The 19716-nt window shown below is 37.0% G+C and overlaps 1 protein-coding gene across 1 annotated transcript in view; it reads right to left on the minus strand.

The window, feature by feature from the left end:
• Positions 1 to 19716, minus strand: part of LOC149417296 (atrial natriuretic peptide receptor 1-like) — a 513733-nt gene that overhangs the window by 193324 nt on the left and 300693 nt on the right. The window contains exon 5 of the mRNA XM_089640190.1: positions 19184 to 19298. Within this exon, the coding sequence (XP_089496316.1) occupies positions 19184 to 19298 (115 nt within the window). The remainder of the gene's footprint in view (positions 1 to 19183; positions 19299 to 19716) is intronic.

Consider the following 19716-nt stretch of genomic DNA (forward strand, 5'->3'; position numbering starts at 1 on the left):
TATTTATGCTCCTGTCTGAAATGATAGTCGATTGTTAGAGAAGAAAATTTTTTATAGATAGATGAAGCTGTTTATCTCTTGTTCAAAATAATAAATGTCGAGATATAGCTTTTCTGTCCTATCGTAAATTGTATTGTTTTGTCTAATGAATCGTTGCTCTTCGCCGAAAACAATAAATTAAGCTCCTAAAAAAGAGTATATAATATGTGAACTATATAATTTCGTGATTCTTTTTAGTGGGTAATAATATCTTATCTCAATATCGTCTTGGTGATGGACAATGGTTTTGAATCGAATTGGGTTATATGATAAATTACACATAAATTTCTCTTACCAGCATTACACTAAATTAATCATGGAGAAAATAACTACAAAAATAATACAAAATATTAAGAGTTTGGTTTGACAATGTGATCCCTGAGAAATACTATAGATGTTTCATAAATATTGCGCGCAGAACACTTCTTCAGCTTTGCTATGATATAGCGTTTTTTTATATAAATATTTTTATGACCCTAGAAACACATAAAGTATTAACCCAATTAAAAATTGGGTGATATGTAAAATGTTCTTTTTAAATATATCTATTTTTTGTGAATGAATTAATGCAAATCTTGTAAGCTGAAATTAACCCACATTCTCAGATCCGATGGAGCTGAAACTCGGCAGACAGTCTCGTTGTCTATGACAATGCATTTTGTCAACAGCAAAAAAGAACATACATTTTTTTTAAATATTAAAAAAAATGTGGCAACCACGCAGGTAGACATATACGCATTTCTCTAAAAATGGTGACATTACAGCAATTAACACACGACATAAACGTCGGTCCTACCTAATTGGGATTTGGCTCAGTTGTTAGAGTGGTTGACTCCAGTCTTTGGGGAGGAAGGATCAATCCTTAGTCCAAACAAAAAAAAAAGTTTCTATGATATTTTTAAAGTTCTCAGCAGTTAAGAGCAATAAAATAGTGGCAATCACGCAATCACACGCGAACATAAACGCATTTCTCTAAAATTAGATGATATTACAGCGCTTAACACACAAAATAAATGACGGTCCTACCCAATCAGGATTCTAGAGACAGTTCCTGTAGAGGAAGGCTTAGCCGAAAAAATCTTTGAAATTGGCTACTAGCAGGCCCAAGAAATGGCGCACTAAATCGAAAATTAAAAATATATAATTATAAATAGTAAAAAAAAATGTTTTTTCGGATTTATTTTTACCAAACTCCTTTCCGAAAATGTTTGTATTGTACAATGGTGAGAAACAGGCGGTTGTTTTAAGCGTAAATTTCAACTTTTTCGCTATTTGCATAAGAAATGTGTGATTTTGTTTGATTCCTAATGTTATAAACCGAGGTGTATCGCCTCAATGTGTGATAAGTTTTTATTTTATTTAAATTTTGTTTAAATTTTATACAATCAATTTTCGGTGGTGTACAAATATTGCTTAAGAAATTTTTACATTTGTAATTTTAGTAGGTGTAATTATTTCATCCGTGCGTAATTTCGTCCATATGTATTTTATATTTACACCTTAGTAATTTTTTCCTGGCATGCTGAATTATACACAGAGAAAAATAATTATTGCTAATTGATTAACATTATATTTAAATTATAGGTAATCTGGGTAAACACGGGATTGCTGACCTTAACGAATAAATTAACAGGTTTCTTGATAAACTTTAAGTAAATTATGAATATATTATCACGTCGGAACATGTGTTCACTAAAATCCTAATATTTTTCTCATTTGGTCTTTATATTATCAAATTTGCGTACTTTTAAATAAAATAGCAATACTCATATTTGATTAACTTGATCGTGGCATCTTCAGTTATGCACGAATAAATATTATTTTCCAGTTCTCTTTCGATTCGTATACCAGCCATGTACAAAATTCAACCCTTGAGTTCAACAAACCCTTGTTTCGAAGGAACAATGAAGGTCAAAGTAAGTACTTTATAGAGGTGAAAGAGGATCGACCGTTAAACGTAGAGACTGGAAATTATACCGATAAAAAGAAGATTTGAAAATAAATAAATTTGACAGTACCATTATTTCTCCTTAATGTTATCCAGCTTACGATAACTCTATGCGGAAAAAACGAGCCATGTGTATTATGTCTTATGACTAAACTTCCCTCATAATTTTACTAAGTGGAAAATATACGAATTTATCCCTAACAGATATTTACGATATCTCAATCGTATAAACCCAACGAAGCCAAACGAAATATAGGTTACGTTGTGAATTTTTCGAATATACAAGAAAGTTATTTAGTTTATTTGTGAAGTTTCACGATCGGGTGAAGCAATTTGCGAAAACGGGCGACTGTGTCAGGGGAATAAAAAGCTAGTAAATGTTAATCAGATGCTAAACATAGACGAACAAATAAAAGTAGAAAATCAAACCGATAAATACTCAATCTAAGATTACTATAATGATAATGATTTGTTACGTTTTACAATAACATGTTGACAGCTTTACTAAACACCGTGTTTTTTTATCGCAATGAAAGTTTATTTTTATTTATTTATTATTTTTTTTGTAAGAAACAAATAGCTTTTATATAATATGCAGTGATAGGTATAAATATACAAGTTAATTGAAGTCAAGCCACAGAAGTTTCTTATGTTAAAGTGCATTAGAAATGAAGTTTTAGTTTCTTAAAATTAATTTGGTGTTAAAGGAAGGGGAGAGGAAGAGGAAAATAGGAAGAGGATAGGAGATGCTGCCGATACATTCCATACTCTCATATTAATAATCGATCGTACGCATTACTTCATATCGATATTTCTTTAGGTTATTACCAAAAATGTCAATGCTGTAAAATTTTTTATTATATTTTGCACATATACGACGAATTGGAGAATTTTTTCGAATGTTTGTTCTACACGAGGGTAGATAAAATAAATCAGATTGTCGGGTTGATCTAGACGGAATATGAAAATTTATTAAATTGGTAAGTTCTGGTGAGTCCAGACCATTATTTAGGATTTTAAATAATAGGATTTGATCAAAAATTAGACGTCGTGTTTGGAGGGAGTTAAAATTATGAAATTTAATGGATTCGGTATAATTTGAGAAGTGTAAGTTTAGTTTATAATTTATGTGTTTAAAATTTTTTTTTGAATTATTTGTATTCTTTTGATATGGGCTTGGTATAAAGGAGTCCAGATCGGTGTACAGTGTTCCAGGAGCGGGCGAATATATAAGGTGTAAAGGGAATATAGAATGTTTATGTTGTGGAAGGGTTTTGCTATGCGAATTATAAATCCCAGTATTTTATTGGCTTTGTTAATGATGTCATCAGTGTGTTGGATAAAGTTTAATTTAACATCCAGTGTTACCCCAAGGTCCCTGATATATTTTACTTCTTTGATGTGTGTGCGTTTAGTGTGTATACAAAGGATATTTTATTTTTATTACGAGTAAATGTTAATTGTAAATGTAAAGTTGATGCAAACACAGTGCTCAAGATGCATTGCTTGTATACAGCTGATTTTTAGCTTATTTATGAACTTCAAGAAAGATTTTTTATGTGAATACCTACCTACAGCAAAAGGGTCCCAGCTGCTCCTAATCGTCTGCAGCCAGTTACACAATGGCATCCTTAATTTGGTGTATATCGTGAGGCTGAATGTAGAGGGAAAGGGAATGAGATGGTGAGGAGGAAGGTAAGGAAGAGAAAGATTCTAAAGTACCTGGCTATTCACACCTAATCACCAAATACGGCTAAAGCTATTCCTAGCAACGTTTCGAATCTGAATGGTTGTCCTCACCACGGTGATACTGAAAGTATGTGCCACTCTGTGAGTGAAATTGAAGAAAAAAGTTACATAAATTTCAAAAAGGGGGAGCCCAAAACGATTTCGAAGAACTGCAAAAAATTCCGATTATTTTTTTATTTATTATTATATTTATTATATAAGTACATTTTTGTTTATTTGTTACACTACATGTTCAAATATTTCAAGACCCCTCTTCCATAGAAGCATTAGCTTGTGGCTGGAAGAGGAGTGTACATTTTTTTATTACAATAAGTAAGTAATTAAAAATAAAATGATTTTAAACTTATTTGAAGTGAGGTATTCTTAAGATTAATTCAATTGGAAACATTTTTATTTTTTGTAAGTTTGTCTTTAAAATATTTTTTCACAGTGTTTATTATTTGGATATTATCATTAATGTTTCTAATTTCTTCAGGTAGTCGATTGAAAAAAATTCTTGCCCAGTAAGTGTAATAATTTTGTGCAAAGGAAGTGTTTAATTTTGGGCATGGAAAAATATATTTAAGTCGAGTACGGTTTTCAGTTAGAAATTGATACTAACTTGTCTTTTTCTTTTATGATTTGAATTAATGCATTTTTAGTATAAAGATCTTTAAATGAAGGAACTTGAAATTCTTCGAATAATCTATCCGTTGGGTAATCGGAAGGTTTTCGTAATATTTTTTTTAATTATTAACCTTTGTACCACTTCTATTGGAGTAAGGTTAGTTTTGTATGTGGATCCCCAACTAATGATACCATATTCAAATTATATAGTATACAGTGTGTCAGTGACGTATCGCAAGGACATCCCTGTCGAAAGTTTATGCACATTACATGCAGTCCTATATATTTTAATATTTATATATCCTATATAGCGCCGTAGAGTCCTCAATTCAGATTTCTTAATAAAAACCCTTGGTGAACAGGTTTTAGGGAGTAAGCATTCGATTTTTTTATTTACCGGGCTAATTATATAATTATAACGCATATTCATGATGGGACAACCCTGTGATAGTGAATTTAGCTGCCCTGGCTATCTAATTATTTATTTTAAAATTTAATTATAAACTGTTTACTGTTGTTTCTCTTTAGAACCAGGCAATAAACAACGAGGAATTTTTTTTCAAATTGTTTCTATTTTTTATCTACTGGATATTTGTTATTGTGTGTAACTATGAATATGTACTACAAACGTTATATGCAGGGACACTGAAGGGTCTAGAGTCGTTCATAATATTTGAATTTAGATTAGTTTTATTGAAAACATTAGAATTTTGACGTGTAAGACGAGGGAGGTAAACGTCAGATTCCTTTCCTTGTCATTGAGAAAGTGGTGGGGACCTTCCAAAGCACTTTATATGCAAGTATGACGCGTTTGTCGCCTCAACTCTAATTGGGTGACCCATAGAAAAATTTAACTCGAGAATTTGATAATAAACATCTGTTCCGGTACAAACCGCATGTGAGCTTATTGAATATGGCAGCCAGCTGTTGTCTGGTGGAACCCCAAATACTTTAAAAAACCCTTGACTTTGTTCCGAAACATCCGGTTAGTGTGACAGATTCCTTTATCTTAACAAACGGATTGCAATAATTAGAGCAAAGGCGTTAGGTTTCAATACTGTACTTGTTCTACCGGTATTTTATTTATTTATTTTATTATAAGAACTTGTTGAACATTTATACATATTTGTGATAATTCATCCGCCATGCTAGGGATGTCCCTGTGTTATGGCGGGTGATGTTTACAGATTGGATTTATAAAATAAGTTAATTATAAGTTATAAAGTTATGCAAATTAGATTAAAATATAAGTTAATTAGATTATACAATTAAGTTCAGTTCTCGCCTCCGTGTGAGAACGCAGCGAAATTTTTGCTCCGCAACAAGTCTCTACAAACCGGTTACGGAACAAAGTTTTCAAACCTCAAATAGTGCCAGTCGGTGCCATTTTTTACGGGCTATCCGCTTGTATTGTTTTTTGTGTTTAAAAGTGTTAACCCATTCCATTATAAAACAAATTGGTGTTTTTTACGTTTAATTGCCATCTTGGCTGTGCTAAAGAAAAATCCCTGTATCTACTATTGATACAGGGCGTAGTTTGTGGTTCCGCACCCTTAGTGCGAATTTTCAGTTTGATTGACTCTTTCTATGAGCATAAAACTGAGAGTTTAAGTTTTTGTTGTGCGGTGTTACCCGAGGATCGCCCCAATTCTGAGTGATCCATAGTGTTAGTGATAACAAAACCTAGACCACTCGACGCAGAAATTTTTTCTGCGTCTAGTGTCCGTTTTACTTTTTCTGTGGGTGTAATACTTTTCTAGTTATTAGTGTTCAAGTGCTCGCCACGTGCGTAATAATTCTAGAACATTCCACGTCGATTTCTTGTAAAGTGACGAAAGAACTTTTAGGAGGACGTGTCCACTCCTTGAGAACACAGTTATTTTGATACCCTTTTTGGAATTTTTTAAATTCAGTGGTAAATTGACCAACTTTCTTATTATTCACTTTTTTGGACTTTTGATCGAAGTTTAGGTATAAAATTTTCCCCATTTTTTTCCCCATTTTTGGGGAAAATTGAAAATCTGGGGTAAATTTTTGCATTTTCCCCACTTTTTCGAAAAAAATGCCGCTCGACTCAGAATTGTCGGGCGAGTCGCGTGGTCCCACTGGCAACCCAGTGGAACCACCAGGGGACGCGGAAAAAATTGTTAAGCAGATCCAAGACCTCTTGAGCCCCACTGCTTCCACCTCTGCACTGTCGCAGACTAAAAAAAGGCTGAAACCAAAGACACAAAGGGAACCACAGTCGGTTGACTCCGACAGCGACTCATCCGCGTGTGAGATGCCCTCGATTGCTCCATCTACCACCCCGAATGCGGAAAACAAAAAACGGGTCCGCTATAGCGACTCGCCGACCAACCAGGAGTGGAAGGCAATTCCAGCCTTGATTAAATGTCAGAAAATCCGGTCTGTTTGTATGGATGGCCTTAACAAACTAAACAAGGCCGATAAAAGCCTGATAAACACCACACTTGATGATCTAATGTCAGACATCACTAGGATGATGTTGGAACTAAACACCCTGTCTACGAGAAGCACGACGATTGACGAGATGCTGTCCGCCCAATCAGCTCTGTCCACCAAACTCGACCAAGCCATCAAAACGCGTCCTGCTTCTTCGAGTACTGCTCCCACCAGAGAGTCTATGTCCTACGCTAATGCGGCGGCAAACCTGCCTGCCTCCAAGAAGATCTTGATTAACGACTTTGAACGCCCGATCCCCAAGAAGCCTCTGACCGTACTGGTCTACCCAGATGCCCCTGAAGGCAAAACTTCGGAGCAAACACTGAAGGCCCTGGAGAAAATCCTGAATCCCAGGAAGGATGACTTCCAGATCGTCCGATCCAGAAAGATTAAAGGGGCTGGTATGGCTTTCCAAGCCAAGGACGTGAAGGGTTTGGACAACATTAAGAAGGCAGAAGCGAGGCTCGCAGCAGGTGGTTTAAAGATGATCAACCCCTTGGGCCGCCTTCCCAAAATAGTTATATACAATGTGCCAAAGAATGAACAATCCGCTGACCCAGAATTATTTACTGAGATCTATTCAAACAACCTTGCAGGCCAGACAACACTGTCTTTGGAAGATCATCTTCGTACCATGCGGCGAGTCTCCCTTTTTGGCAAGCGCGACATCCCCACCATGAACATGGTGGTGACATGTCATCCTGCCGCTCGCAAAGTCCTTCTAGACAGCGGAATGTGCTTCCTTGGGTGGAACGCCTGCCGCACCCGGGATTATACTGGAGCTACTAGATGCTTCAAGTGTCAACAGTACGGACACATTAGTAAATCCTGCTCTCAGGAAAAGGAAACATGTCGCCACTGCGCCGCTGTGGGTCATTCTCATGAGGATTGCCCCAAGAAGGCACTTCCCGCTGTCTGTGCTACTTGTACCCGTTTCAGGAAGTCAACTGACCACCCCACTGGGGATAGGGATTGCCCTGCCCAACTGGCCGCTATTAACGCCCAAGTCAGAATGACTGACTATGGCTCCTGTTAATCTTCTCTCCTTAGGTCAGATCAATCTGCAGCGATCCCGGTTGGCCACACTGGATGTGCAGCGGGTCATGTCTGACCTGAATATTGACATAATGCTTATACAGGAGCAATACACCTGGGAAGGTAAAACACCAATTGAATTTCCGGGAGCGGTACTCGAAGTCGGCTCATCGCCGGGGGCGGGTGTTCTGGTCAATACATCATTGATCAGCCCCCTCCTTCTGGCAGGGCTGTCTAATGAGTACCAAACCTGTGTATGTATTAAATTTTCTGATACTGAGATCTATCTGATCTCAGTCTATTTTAAATGGGGGAATCCGGTAGGACCACATATCCTGAGTCTGACGCGCGCCCTAAACGCGCTTAAAGGTCGTAACGTAGTTATCGGAGGGGACTTTAACGCTCGCTCTCCTCTTTGGTTTGACAATAATAAAAACCATTCAGTACGATCACGGACTGACGCCGTTGAAGACCTTATTGCTGCGCAAGGCCTTTGTATCGTTAACGAACAGAGTTCGTTCTTTACCTTTTCAAACACAATGGGAGAGAGCAACATTGATCTAACTCTTTGCTCTGGATCAGTTGCGGCCAGGATATCTAAATGGAGGGTCCATGAATGCGCAATAGTTTCGGATCATAGATTAATCACATTTACAATAGGTGTTAAGAAAACTGAAACTCCGAGATCCTCCTGGAATTTCAACACCTCTAGGGCGAATTGGGATAACTTTGGGGAGGCGCTACGAGATACATTAAGGGATTTTCACCACGTAGCAGCTAGTGATCCGGACAATTTGGGGAACTTTTTCAATTCTGCCGTTGTATCTGCGGCTGACTCCTCTCTGGGCAGATCAAACCCAAAGACGAAAATTAGAACGCCGTGGTGGTCACCTGAGCTGACTTCGCTGAAGGGGGCCTATAAAGGAGCCTACAGGGCCTTGGGACTGTCCAGGAGGGGATGCTGTACGGAGGAGGAGACAGCTACCCTTCAGGCAGCTCTCAGGAGGTCCAGGGCAACTTTCAAACAGGCGGTTCTCCTTGCGAAACGAGCTGCTTGGCATGACTGGGTTAATAATGTGGGAAACGCCAACCCGTGGGAAATCCACAGCGCAATTGAAAAATCCGGAAAAGGATCGGATCGGTTTTTGTCTAGTCTCATTGGGATCACAGAAGGTAGGAACGCTGAGACGATAGATGTGGCCTCTACTCTCAATACCCTTTTGGGCAAGTTAGTTCCTGTAGAATCAGTAATTGGGGAAAGTGACCACCATAAACAGGTTAGACTCCTGGCACGGCTTCCACCTAGAGACCTCGCCCAAGAGGATAGAGTCATTCCAGTCACTAGAGCAGAAATCGACCTAATAATTAAGGGTTTGGGTCCTAAGAAGGCACCAGGGCATGACAGACTTAATGGCGTGATAGCGAAGCAAGTCTGGATCCACGCTAGGGAGGAGCTCTTCCAAGTGATGGAAACGTGTTTGAGAAGAGGAATTTTCCCTTCTGAATGGAAGAGAGGCGTGCTCAGGGTCATACCAAAGGGGAACGGTAAGTCACTAACTGATGTCAAGGCCTATCGGCCCATCACCTTACTTCCAGTGCTTGGCAAGATCCTGGAAAAACTTATCCGGCATAGGCTAGAACAATCACTCTCCCCGTCTAGTGATCTCCAATTTGGCTTCGTCTCCGGTAGATCCACCGTGCACGCCATTTCGTTTGCGCTTAACTGGGTGAAGGTTTGTACAAAGAAGTATGTAGTTGCAATCTTCCTCGATATAACTGGTGCCTTCGACTTCGCATGGTGGGACATGATACGTATCAAGGTTAAAAATAGGAACTGCCCAAAAACCCTATTTAAGTCAGTAGACAACTATTTATCGGGCCGAACTGTTATCATTTCTCATGGTGACACTGTTATTGAACGCGAAACCGATATGGGGTGTCCTCAAGGCTCCGCACTAGGTCCTAAATTTTGGAACATAACCTTCGATGACTCCTCTAGGTTACCCTTACCTGAAGGATGTATCATGATCGACTATGCGGATGATAAAATGTATCTTGTCTCTGGGGACAGTAGAAGAGAAGTCGAACGTAAGGCTGGTGAAGGTTTGGACACCCTCCTTAAATGGGGGGAGAGGAATAAAATGACCTTCGCTCCCCAGAAGACTATGGGCCTCCTGATGAAGGGTTCTTTCAATAAGACAAGAAACCCTACCATCCGTATGGGAGACACTAATATCAAATTTGTGGATAACGTTAAATATTTAGGTGTCACTCTAGATCGATCGTCCTCCTTTCTGGCTCATGTCAAAGATGTATCCTGCAGGGCTCAGTCGCTGTTCCTGAAGCTTCGAAGAATCTCCACGGCAGAGTGGGGACTTCGCAGACCGGCTTTGCACGCTCTCTACAAGGGGGTATATGTTGCGCAAGTCGCATATGCCGCCTCTGTTTGGGAGCATCGCCTGGATAACTGCTTAATACTTCTTGCTCTCACTGGGGGTCAGCGCACTCCCCTGCTGGCACTATCTGGGGCATATCAAACCGTTGCTTCGGACGCTTTGCCAATTTTGGCTGGTATATTACCAATCGATCTAGAAATTAGGGAGGTGTTAGCGAAGCAGCGATTAATCCGTGGATCCCCGGCCAACCACCTTGGTGTCGTCCTGACACCGGGTGGACCAGGAACTCTCCCAGGACTGCTCCGAACGATGAGGGACCTGTCGCTCAAAGAGTGGCAGGTCCGTTGGGATAGGTCGAGCAAGGGAAGATGGACCTTCTCCTTCTTCCCTTCAGTTAAACTCAGAATGGAAGGGGCCTTCCTCAAACTGGACCATCACGTTACGCAGCTCCTTTCAGGACATGGGGAATTCAGGGGAAGGCTTCACAGCTTTGCCCTGTCCACCCACCCCAATTGCGCTTGTGGCAATAATTACCAGTCGGCCGAGCACATTCTGTGGCACTGTGAGATTTTGAAGGATGCCAGAGACGAAATGATAGAAGGTCTGAATGTCCCCATTAGACCGGTGTGGAACACCGATCTTGTTTCTAACAGTGTGAATTTCGAATGTTTGAGGAAGTTTACTAGGATCTGGGTTGAGAGATGGCCTGTGCTTAGAGTCGTTGACTAGTGTAATAATTGGGAACTCCCGGTGTACTGCTCCTGCGCCATGACTTATTCTTTTGCAACTCTTTCATTATTGTATATGCTATTCTGTTTTTCTTATTTTATTATTCTTATCTTATTTCTTTTTCTTACTGTACCAGCTGTTGCAGATGATTTCCATTCGTTTATATTTTGTTTTTTTAATTAACTTGTCTTGTACTTTTTAATTCTTATTTTCTGTTTTCTCTTCATATGTTTCTTTTTCCCTGTCAAGGTTAACACACTGTTTTTCTTTTTACAGACACTGTAAGCACTCTTATATATTTGTGTTTACTAATTATCTCTCTTACTTTACTTTGTTATCTTATTCAATACTTACTGTCCTCTTTACAGACCATGCAGATCTTATTTTTACACTTTTACTTTTGTTTTTACTTATTTACCGTTGCCCTTATGTGGCACTTTTTGGATTGATTATTGTTTTTCATTTTTCCTCTTATTTTCTCTTCTTTTTACATGTATTTTTTCCAGTTTTCTTTTCTTTTTTTTTTTAGTAACAGCAACGAGTTTACAGGCGAGAACTGAACTCCGTTGTCTGTTTTGTTTTGTTTATTTTTCCCATTAGGGGTTGGATAACGGGCCTCGTCCCCGCATGCACGACTGGAGCTTCTTATTATTCTTTCTTACCGGGGGACTCCGCCAATCACCTGCGCCACCCCTGATGAGCGTTGGTGGTCAGAGGGGTGACTGTGCGGGCTGGGGTAACCTCCACCCTGCCTCCGACCTCCTGACGCTTCTTTTCCCTAGGTTTTTTAGGGTTTTATCCCTCTTTTTCCAATACTTATCTTCAGGGCACCACCGGGTGGTCGGCTAAGGGGTGTGGAAGTCCTGACCTGCACCAGTCGCCCCAACCACCACCAATTTCTCAACAGGACTGCCAGTCGTGGTTCGGCGAAACTCTCCCGTCACTCTATTGTTTACTTTACTTTTATGTGTTTACAGGTACTGGAGTGTGGGTCCCCTCCACCAACTATCTGCCTGACACTTGAACTTGATTGTTTTGTTGTTTATTTTTCTGTGTTGTCCTTAGTTTAGTACTTGTAAGCGCTTGCATACCGCTTCATAACACCGTATGCGGGGACTTTGAAGGCCTAGCTTCATTTATATAAATTGTAGAGCCGTTTATTCAAAAAAATTAGATTCATGCGAGAGCTCCGAAGGGGTGACCATAAGTCACCTATACCGGGGTGGGACAGGGTGGGTGTACCTTCAAAGATTATACAATTAAATTAAATAATAAGTAAGTAATAAAACTATACAAATTAAATTAAATTAAAAGTTATTAAATTATACAAATTTAATTGCATTACAAATATTAAAATCATGTTTTTTTGTTATTTGTTTTTGGGGTATTATGCCGTGTTGCGCTAACTCCTTCTTTAGCCAACGTTTCGGACAGCATTGCAGTGTCCATCATCAGGGCAGATGTGTTATTTGAGGTTGTGTTAAAAATGTGAGCTTATGTATGAGGTTGTGATACCGTGTTGCCAGCTCCAACCCTCTGAGCTAAACATTAACGTATCATTTTTATTTAAAGTAGTTTTCTTCGTTTAGCCCTGGTGCATCCATCAATTACCGGATACCAAGAACTATTAAGCTTAGCTCCATCGTCTCTATTAATGTTTACGGGATTTTTATGAATTTCAATGGCCTCCGTAATCAGCCGTGCTCTATAAGTTTTCGGTCTCCCCAGGATTTCTGGAACAAATCCAAAGTAATGCCCGGTGTCAATCAAATGCTCGGCAATTGCCGATTTGTCAGGGTGGCCGAGTTTACAAGCTCTGAAGTGTTCTGAAATCCTTTTGGAGATAGTCCGCTCTGTCTGGCCTACATAGACCTTGTCACATCCGTAACAGCTGAGTTTATACACTCCATCTGTTTCCAGAGGAAACTTAGTCTTTGCAGACCTCAGTAAGTCCTGTATCTTTGTTGTTGTTCCGAAGACAGTCTTGATATTTTCCTTTCTCAATAGCCTGGCAATTTTGTCTGTCACATTGTGCACATAAGGCAGGAAGGCGCAGCCTTTCGACTCTTGTTCAATTCTGTCTTCGTTTGGTGCAGATTTGGCTCTTATGATTTGCCTTGTCTGACTTGCTGGGTAGCCGTTACGCTCCAGTGCATCGGTCAGCTTCGTAAGTTCCGCTCCGATTTTATGTTCTTCACATATTCTGGTCGCTCGGGTCACCAATGTATGGATAAGTCCTCTCTTCTGCGCTGGGTGGTGGTGCGAATCAGCGTGTAAGTACCGATTCGTATGGGTTGGTTTCCTATATACAGTATGCCCTAGGCTACCATCGTGTTTCCGCATCACCTCCACATCTAGAAAGGGCAGGATTTTATCTTCGTTTTCCAGTTCCATTGTAAATTTAATTTTGCTATGGAGAGAATTAAGATTGACACCGGGCATTACTTTGGATTTGTTCCAGAAATCCTGGGGAGACCGAAAACTTATAGAGCACGGCTGATTACGGAGGCCATTGAAATTCATAAAAATCCCGTAAACATTAATAGAGACGATGGAGCTAAGCTTAATAGTTCTTGGTATCCGGTAATTGACGGATACACCAGGGCTAAACGAAGAAAACCACTTTAAATAAAAATGATACGTTAATGTTTAGCTCAGAGGGTTGGAGCTGGCAACACGGTATCACAACCTCATACATAAGCTCACATTTTTAACACAACCTCAAATAACACATCTGCCCTGATGATGGACACTGCAATGCTGTCCAAAACGTTGGCTAAAGAAGGAGTTAGCGCAACACGGCATAATACCCCAAAAAAAAATAACAAAAATACTTTTGGCCGTGAAAATCTTAAATCATATTTGATTAAAATCATGGTTTCTAAGTGTATTTATTGTAATAAAAATAGTATTAAATATTAATAATAATTGATAATTAGTTGATAAAATTATAATATTATTTAATTTATGTACCAATTTTTTAATATTGTGGTCTCCAAGTGAACTTATCCATTTTGATATTAGTTTTTTTAAATTTAAGGGGTTGGGTTTCGGTTTTTAAAGGGAGAAGGTTAAATATTTTGGGAGCTAGGTACATGAAATGTCTTCGAGCTGACGTGTTATGTAGTGTAGATACGTTGTAGTGTCGGTTGGTTATTGTTCTGGTGGTGTAATTGTGGTGTACGAGGGTTTTTTCTTATATTTGTAGAAAAAATGCATTAGAGTAAATTTTATGTGGAGTTGCCGTATGTTTAAGACATTGTATTCAGCGAAGAGTCGAGTGGAGGAGTATCTTGTCGGTCGCTTGTTGATAGCACGTATTATCGTTTTTTTGGGCTTTTTGTAATGGATCAATAAGATAATGTGCACAACCGCCCCAAATTATGATGCCATATGCTAATTGGGATTGGCAATTTTAATTGGTATTTCAATTTAAGATGCTCCGAAAAACTAGCCTCATTGTTGCTTGCACCGTTGCACAGTCGGGAAATACGCAAGCCCAACATTAGTATACGGTTGAAAACTATCAGAAGAGAACGGATAATTTCTACGGTCTATTCAATGCCTATGTTCACTCATTTCCCTTCACAAAAAGACTCTCCTCATAGCATGCCCAAAGATGACATAAGCCCTGAGTGAATTATTTTCCCTGAGTGTAGATTATGTTTAAAAAAATGCTTACGATACCGTTCTATTTGTACCAGTTATAAATGATTTTGGTTGATATTTATTTAATATTACAATATTTACAAATTAAAAGTAGCTTCAATGATTATTTATTACAACAGTTTGACAGTTTACAACTTTAATTATTACTTTCTGACATGTACTGATGTATAATATATGTATATTAATTTCTATAAATATAATATGCATATACCATACATCTATAAAAGTTCCGGAAAAAATTATCTAATTGATAGTGAAAACCCTATCAAAATACTTTGCGTAGTTTCTAAGAACTAAGCGCAGAGACAGGTGCGGATAACGACTTTATTTTATACTACAGGGTTTTCCAATAAGAGGTGTTATTTTGAATAGCCCGCTATTTCAGTAGATGTTACTTTTGAAGCTGTCATTTTTTGTTATTTGACAAGTAGAAACTACGCCATTCATAAAAATGGACAACGCATTTATATTATTAAAATTCACTTGAGTGAATTTTAATAATATTATCTTTAGTGATGAGGCCCATTTCCACCTCGGTGGCTTCGTCAACAAGCAAAATTGTCGCATCTGGGGCTCGGAAAACCCAGAGTTATTGTTAAAAAGCCTCTTTATCTTCAACGTGTGACTGTTTGGTGCGGTTTTTAGTCCGGCGGAGTCATTGGACCTTACTTTTTTGAAAATGAGGCTGGAGCAACAGTTACGGTGAATGGATTGCGCTATCGAGAGATTATTAATGATTTTTTTATGGCCAGAATTGAATAGGATTGATTTGGACAACGTTTATTTCCAACAAAACGACGCTACGTGCCACACAAGCAACGAAACCATTGATCTTTTACGATTGAATATCAAAATAACACCTCTTATTGGAAAACCCTGTATTTATAGAAAATAGAGAACAAAAATTGGTTGAAAAATTTACTTCTCATCTTCTTAATTTGTTTACACAAGCACCAGAATTATTCGAGACAAGGAGAATTAATAAAACAAGAAATTAATGAAGAAATATCAGGTCCTTAAAAGATGTTGCGAGGTTAAACATATAATGAAAATAACCAATGCAGGTGGTTAAGTAGTCGAATAGTAGTAGAATTAAGGATTTTACATAAAATTAATAACAAGGGATAAAGTTTAAGTAATAGGTAATCAATTACATTACAGCAATGAAACACATTATGATTCTAGGATTTAAATTTAAATTATATAGTATTTATTTTTTTTAAACCATTTATTTGAATTTCGATTTCGTTTGATATATGAATAAATGAATGAAGTGGAATTTTGGAAGTGAAATTTAACCCATTTCCCGACATCCGATCGAGCTGAAATTCCGCAAATAAATTAGTTACTAATGAAAATGCATTCTCTTTACTTTATGTGGCACTCATGCACACACACACGATGAACAAACGTTTTTTTTCTAAAATTGGATGACATTAAATTTAATAAATAAACATTTGCAGCAGTTAATACACGAAATATATATCGGTACTATCTAATTAGAATTTTGCTGAGGTGTTACCAAAGTTGACTCCAGTCCCCGGGGAGAAAGGTTCAATCCTCAATCAAACCAAAAGAAAAATAAATAAAAAAGTTCATAATAGTAAGAGTCCGTCCCTTGGGAGGAAGTTTGAATCCTCAGACATAACGAAAAAAATTATTTTTAAATGCATCTTTTAATAAAAAAAAGACGTGTTATAAAAAAATCTTTGGTTTTTCGGGTGGATTTTTTTTGGGTTACCTGTAAGAAATGTGAAGTAACCCATAAGCTATGTTATTGTATTTTATATTATTATTTCTACAATGAAGATTACTTACGTCAATTGGTTTTTTATTAATATATCCGTACACTACTCCATAAGCAAGGCTGGAATTCGGAATGATTAACCAGTACTTATCTTGTTCTTATAATTATACTGTGAACATCTGATGTCACCACAAAAACATTCCAATGACGAGCTCTAACATCAAGAATCTTTCTTCTATCATGAGCTATGGAGCTTTGTTATATTCGCTGACATTTAAAAAATACATAACGTTTGTTACATTGGTTCATTAAGGCGATGCCATACGTAGTAATGCAAAATCATGTGTTTTTGGTTCAGATGCTTTAATTAAATACTGCAAGTAGAATACATCTTGGCCTTTGAAATAATCGAGTATTTTTTAGATAAATCTTTTTATAAGCCCAGAAAAAAATAATGTAAAGGCCTATGAAAACTGCTTTAAAGTTCAAAATCTCCTACTTACGAACCCATTTTCGGTTATAATTTTATTGTATAATGTGGCAAATTAAGTTATTTATAAAATGATGGAAAAAAAATAATATTTATGCCTGAACATCCACAAAATAAAATAAAAAGCACTTTTTGGCCATGTTTTTTTCTTGCATAAATCAAAATAGGCGGATGGTGTTAAGCGGGAATTTAAACCTTATCGCCATCTACATAAGGGTTGTTATTGATAGCGGCAAAATTTAAAATATTACACGACTTAGTGCATCGCCTTAAGATAAATTTTAATCCTATTATTTTTGTTTTTTTCATTATATCCGGTAATCCTGTGTTAACTGAATAATTATGATTTCATGCAAGAAAGCCTTTTTTGGGGTTGAAATAAATATCCTTTTTTTACCTGTTGAATCAATTTCAATGCAATTATCATGATATAAGACCTTAACGTGCGTAATGTTTATCGATTTTCAAATCGATAGTCAAAACAATTTACGATTTCGATTTCTCAATCTTGAATACTCCAAGTAACGTCAATTAGAAATAAAAATTATATCAGTTTCCTATTGTTCCTCACTATGAAGTTTGTTGTCTAAGTATTTCCATTATCCATTGTAACTGAAACCCATTTGTATCCCTTTGTGGAAATTGTAGGTGAACCAAAGTGGTCATTTGAGAGCCGATTTCAGCACTCGATTAACAATAGTTTATAGGCGGAATTTAGTTGTTACCATTAACTATTGTTTCGAGATTTGAGAGTAAATTGATTCAATGTACATATTGTGTTGGTGAGACTATAGAGCAAGGCTAATGATAGTAACAAAACTTACCTTTGATTTTGTAACACTAAAATAAATAGAAGAAAAATGTCCTATAAACCAGTGCCCTTTGCAAAAAAATGGCTGGAAGTATGTTCACAACCATTTGGTTAGTAATTTATTTTTGTTTGTCCTACTAACCGGTGGCTTGGACATATACTTAGCAAAATAACTAATTGTGTTCATTATCAATTGGTAAATAATATTTTAAGGTGTCCTATAAATCGGTCCCGGTGGCTTGAACATATGGCTAGTAGTAGAACAAATTGTGTTCACAACCAGTTAATTGATCATAATTTTAGGTGTTTTATAAGCGGGTTACGGTAAATTGGACATATGGAAAGAATTTGAACTAATTTTATTCTCATCCAGTTAATAATCATAGTTTTAGGTGTCCTATAAACGGGTCGCGGTAGCTTGAACATATGGCTAGCATTAGAAAAACTTGTGTTCATAATCACTTAATTACTGAATAATTTTAGATGTCCTATAAACGGGTTACGGTGACTTGGGCATCTGGGGGTTGCGGTGACATGGATCTACGGGTAGAAGTTGAACTAAATGTGTTCTCAACCAGTTAATTATCATAGTTTTAGGTGTCCTATAAACGGGACGCGGTAGCTTGAACATATGGCTAGCAGTAGAAAAACTTGTGTTTACAACCAGTTAATTACTTAATAATTTTAGGTGTCCTATAAACGGGTTGCGGTAGCTTTACAATATAGATAGCAGAAGAACTAATTGCATTCACAAGTAGTTAATTAATCCTAATTTTAGGTGTATTTTAAACCGACTGAGTTAGCTTGGACATATGGCTTGCAGAAGAAATAGTAGAATTGTGTTTACAACCAGTTAATTATTGCTTGCTGCACATCTTGATAAAGGAATGCCCTAGTTAGATGTGCAGAGTATGTTTTTTATATTAAAAACTGTTTTTTGAATAAATAAATAAATAAAATAATTAATAATATATGTCCAATAAACCAGTTGAGGTGGTAAAAGTAACAATAGTCAAAAAAATTATTAGGCGTGTATATAAATTACTACCTTTTCGGATTAATCCTTGTATTATTTTTTTTTTCATCTCTTTCCCGTCAAAAGTAATTAAATTTTCATTAAAAATACATGATATTATTGTAGAAAGAATAGAGTATTAATTTGCACCCTAATAATGTTTGAGCTAAACGAAACCGGTTGGTCAGTAAATTAATAAAAAATCATGGTTTGAATCAAAATAATTGTTTAAAATTTTTTTATTTTGTCATGTTATGCTTTTTCGGGACGTCGGTTTTGCCTTTTGGTACTCTAAATAGGTCATGGTATCGACTTCGGGTGTAGTGGTCTGGTACATACTGTAGTGGTCTGGTACATAATAGATGCATTTATACAGCCCTGACAAAGGTTTATATTTCTTTATATACTCAATAAAGTGGTTTTTAATGAAAGTATTTGTTTTCATCACCAAGTATCAAAGTTTACCAAAGAAAATAATAAAATTACCTTGAAAACAGCTCAATATTGAAGAAGACGTACTCTCCAGACGAAACCATGTTTAGTTCCTCAGCAGCCAGCATTATCTCTCGAACCGTCAGAGGATTGGCACAGACCACAACGACTGAAAAAAATAATAAACGTTTCAATTATAAAATTTTTAGCAGTCATTTTTATCACCAAAAAGAAGATCCAACATTTGAAATTTATCCATGACACTCTGTTGGAGTTTTCCACTAGGAAATAGTGTTTTTTATTTTTTTATTTGGTACAATATTTTTTTACATTTCAAGTTTTCCAGTAATGTTGGCCTCACTGGGTGGCTTGCCCGTGCTGAGGCCTTCATTTTATAATATGAAAATATAATCTACATAATACATTTAAAGAGAAAATAATACATTAAAAATATAATCTTGTGTGTTTATATTCGTTTTGTGTGTTACGTGTAGGTTTTATTCCACCTTGCACAAAAACTGTAAAGGTACACGAAAAATGTGGTAAATCTTTTAGAGGAAACCTATTTAAGAAGGTGGTTTTATTTT

Source organism: Hesperophylax consimilis, chromosome 15, assembly GCF_061612785.1.
Source record: "Hesperophylax consimilis isolate HC1 chromosome 15, BYU_Hcon_1.0, whole genome shotgun sequence".
NCBI lineage: Eukaryota > Metazoa > Arthropoda > Insecta > Trichoptera > Limnephilidae > Hesperophylax > Hesperophylax consimilis.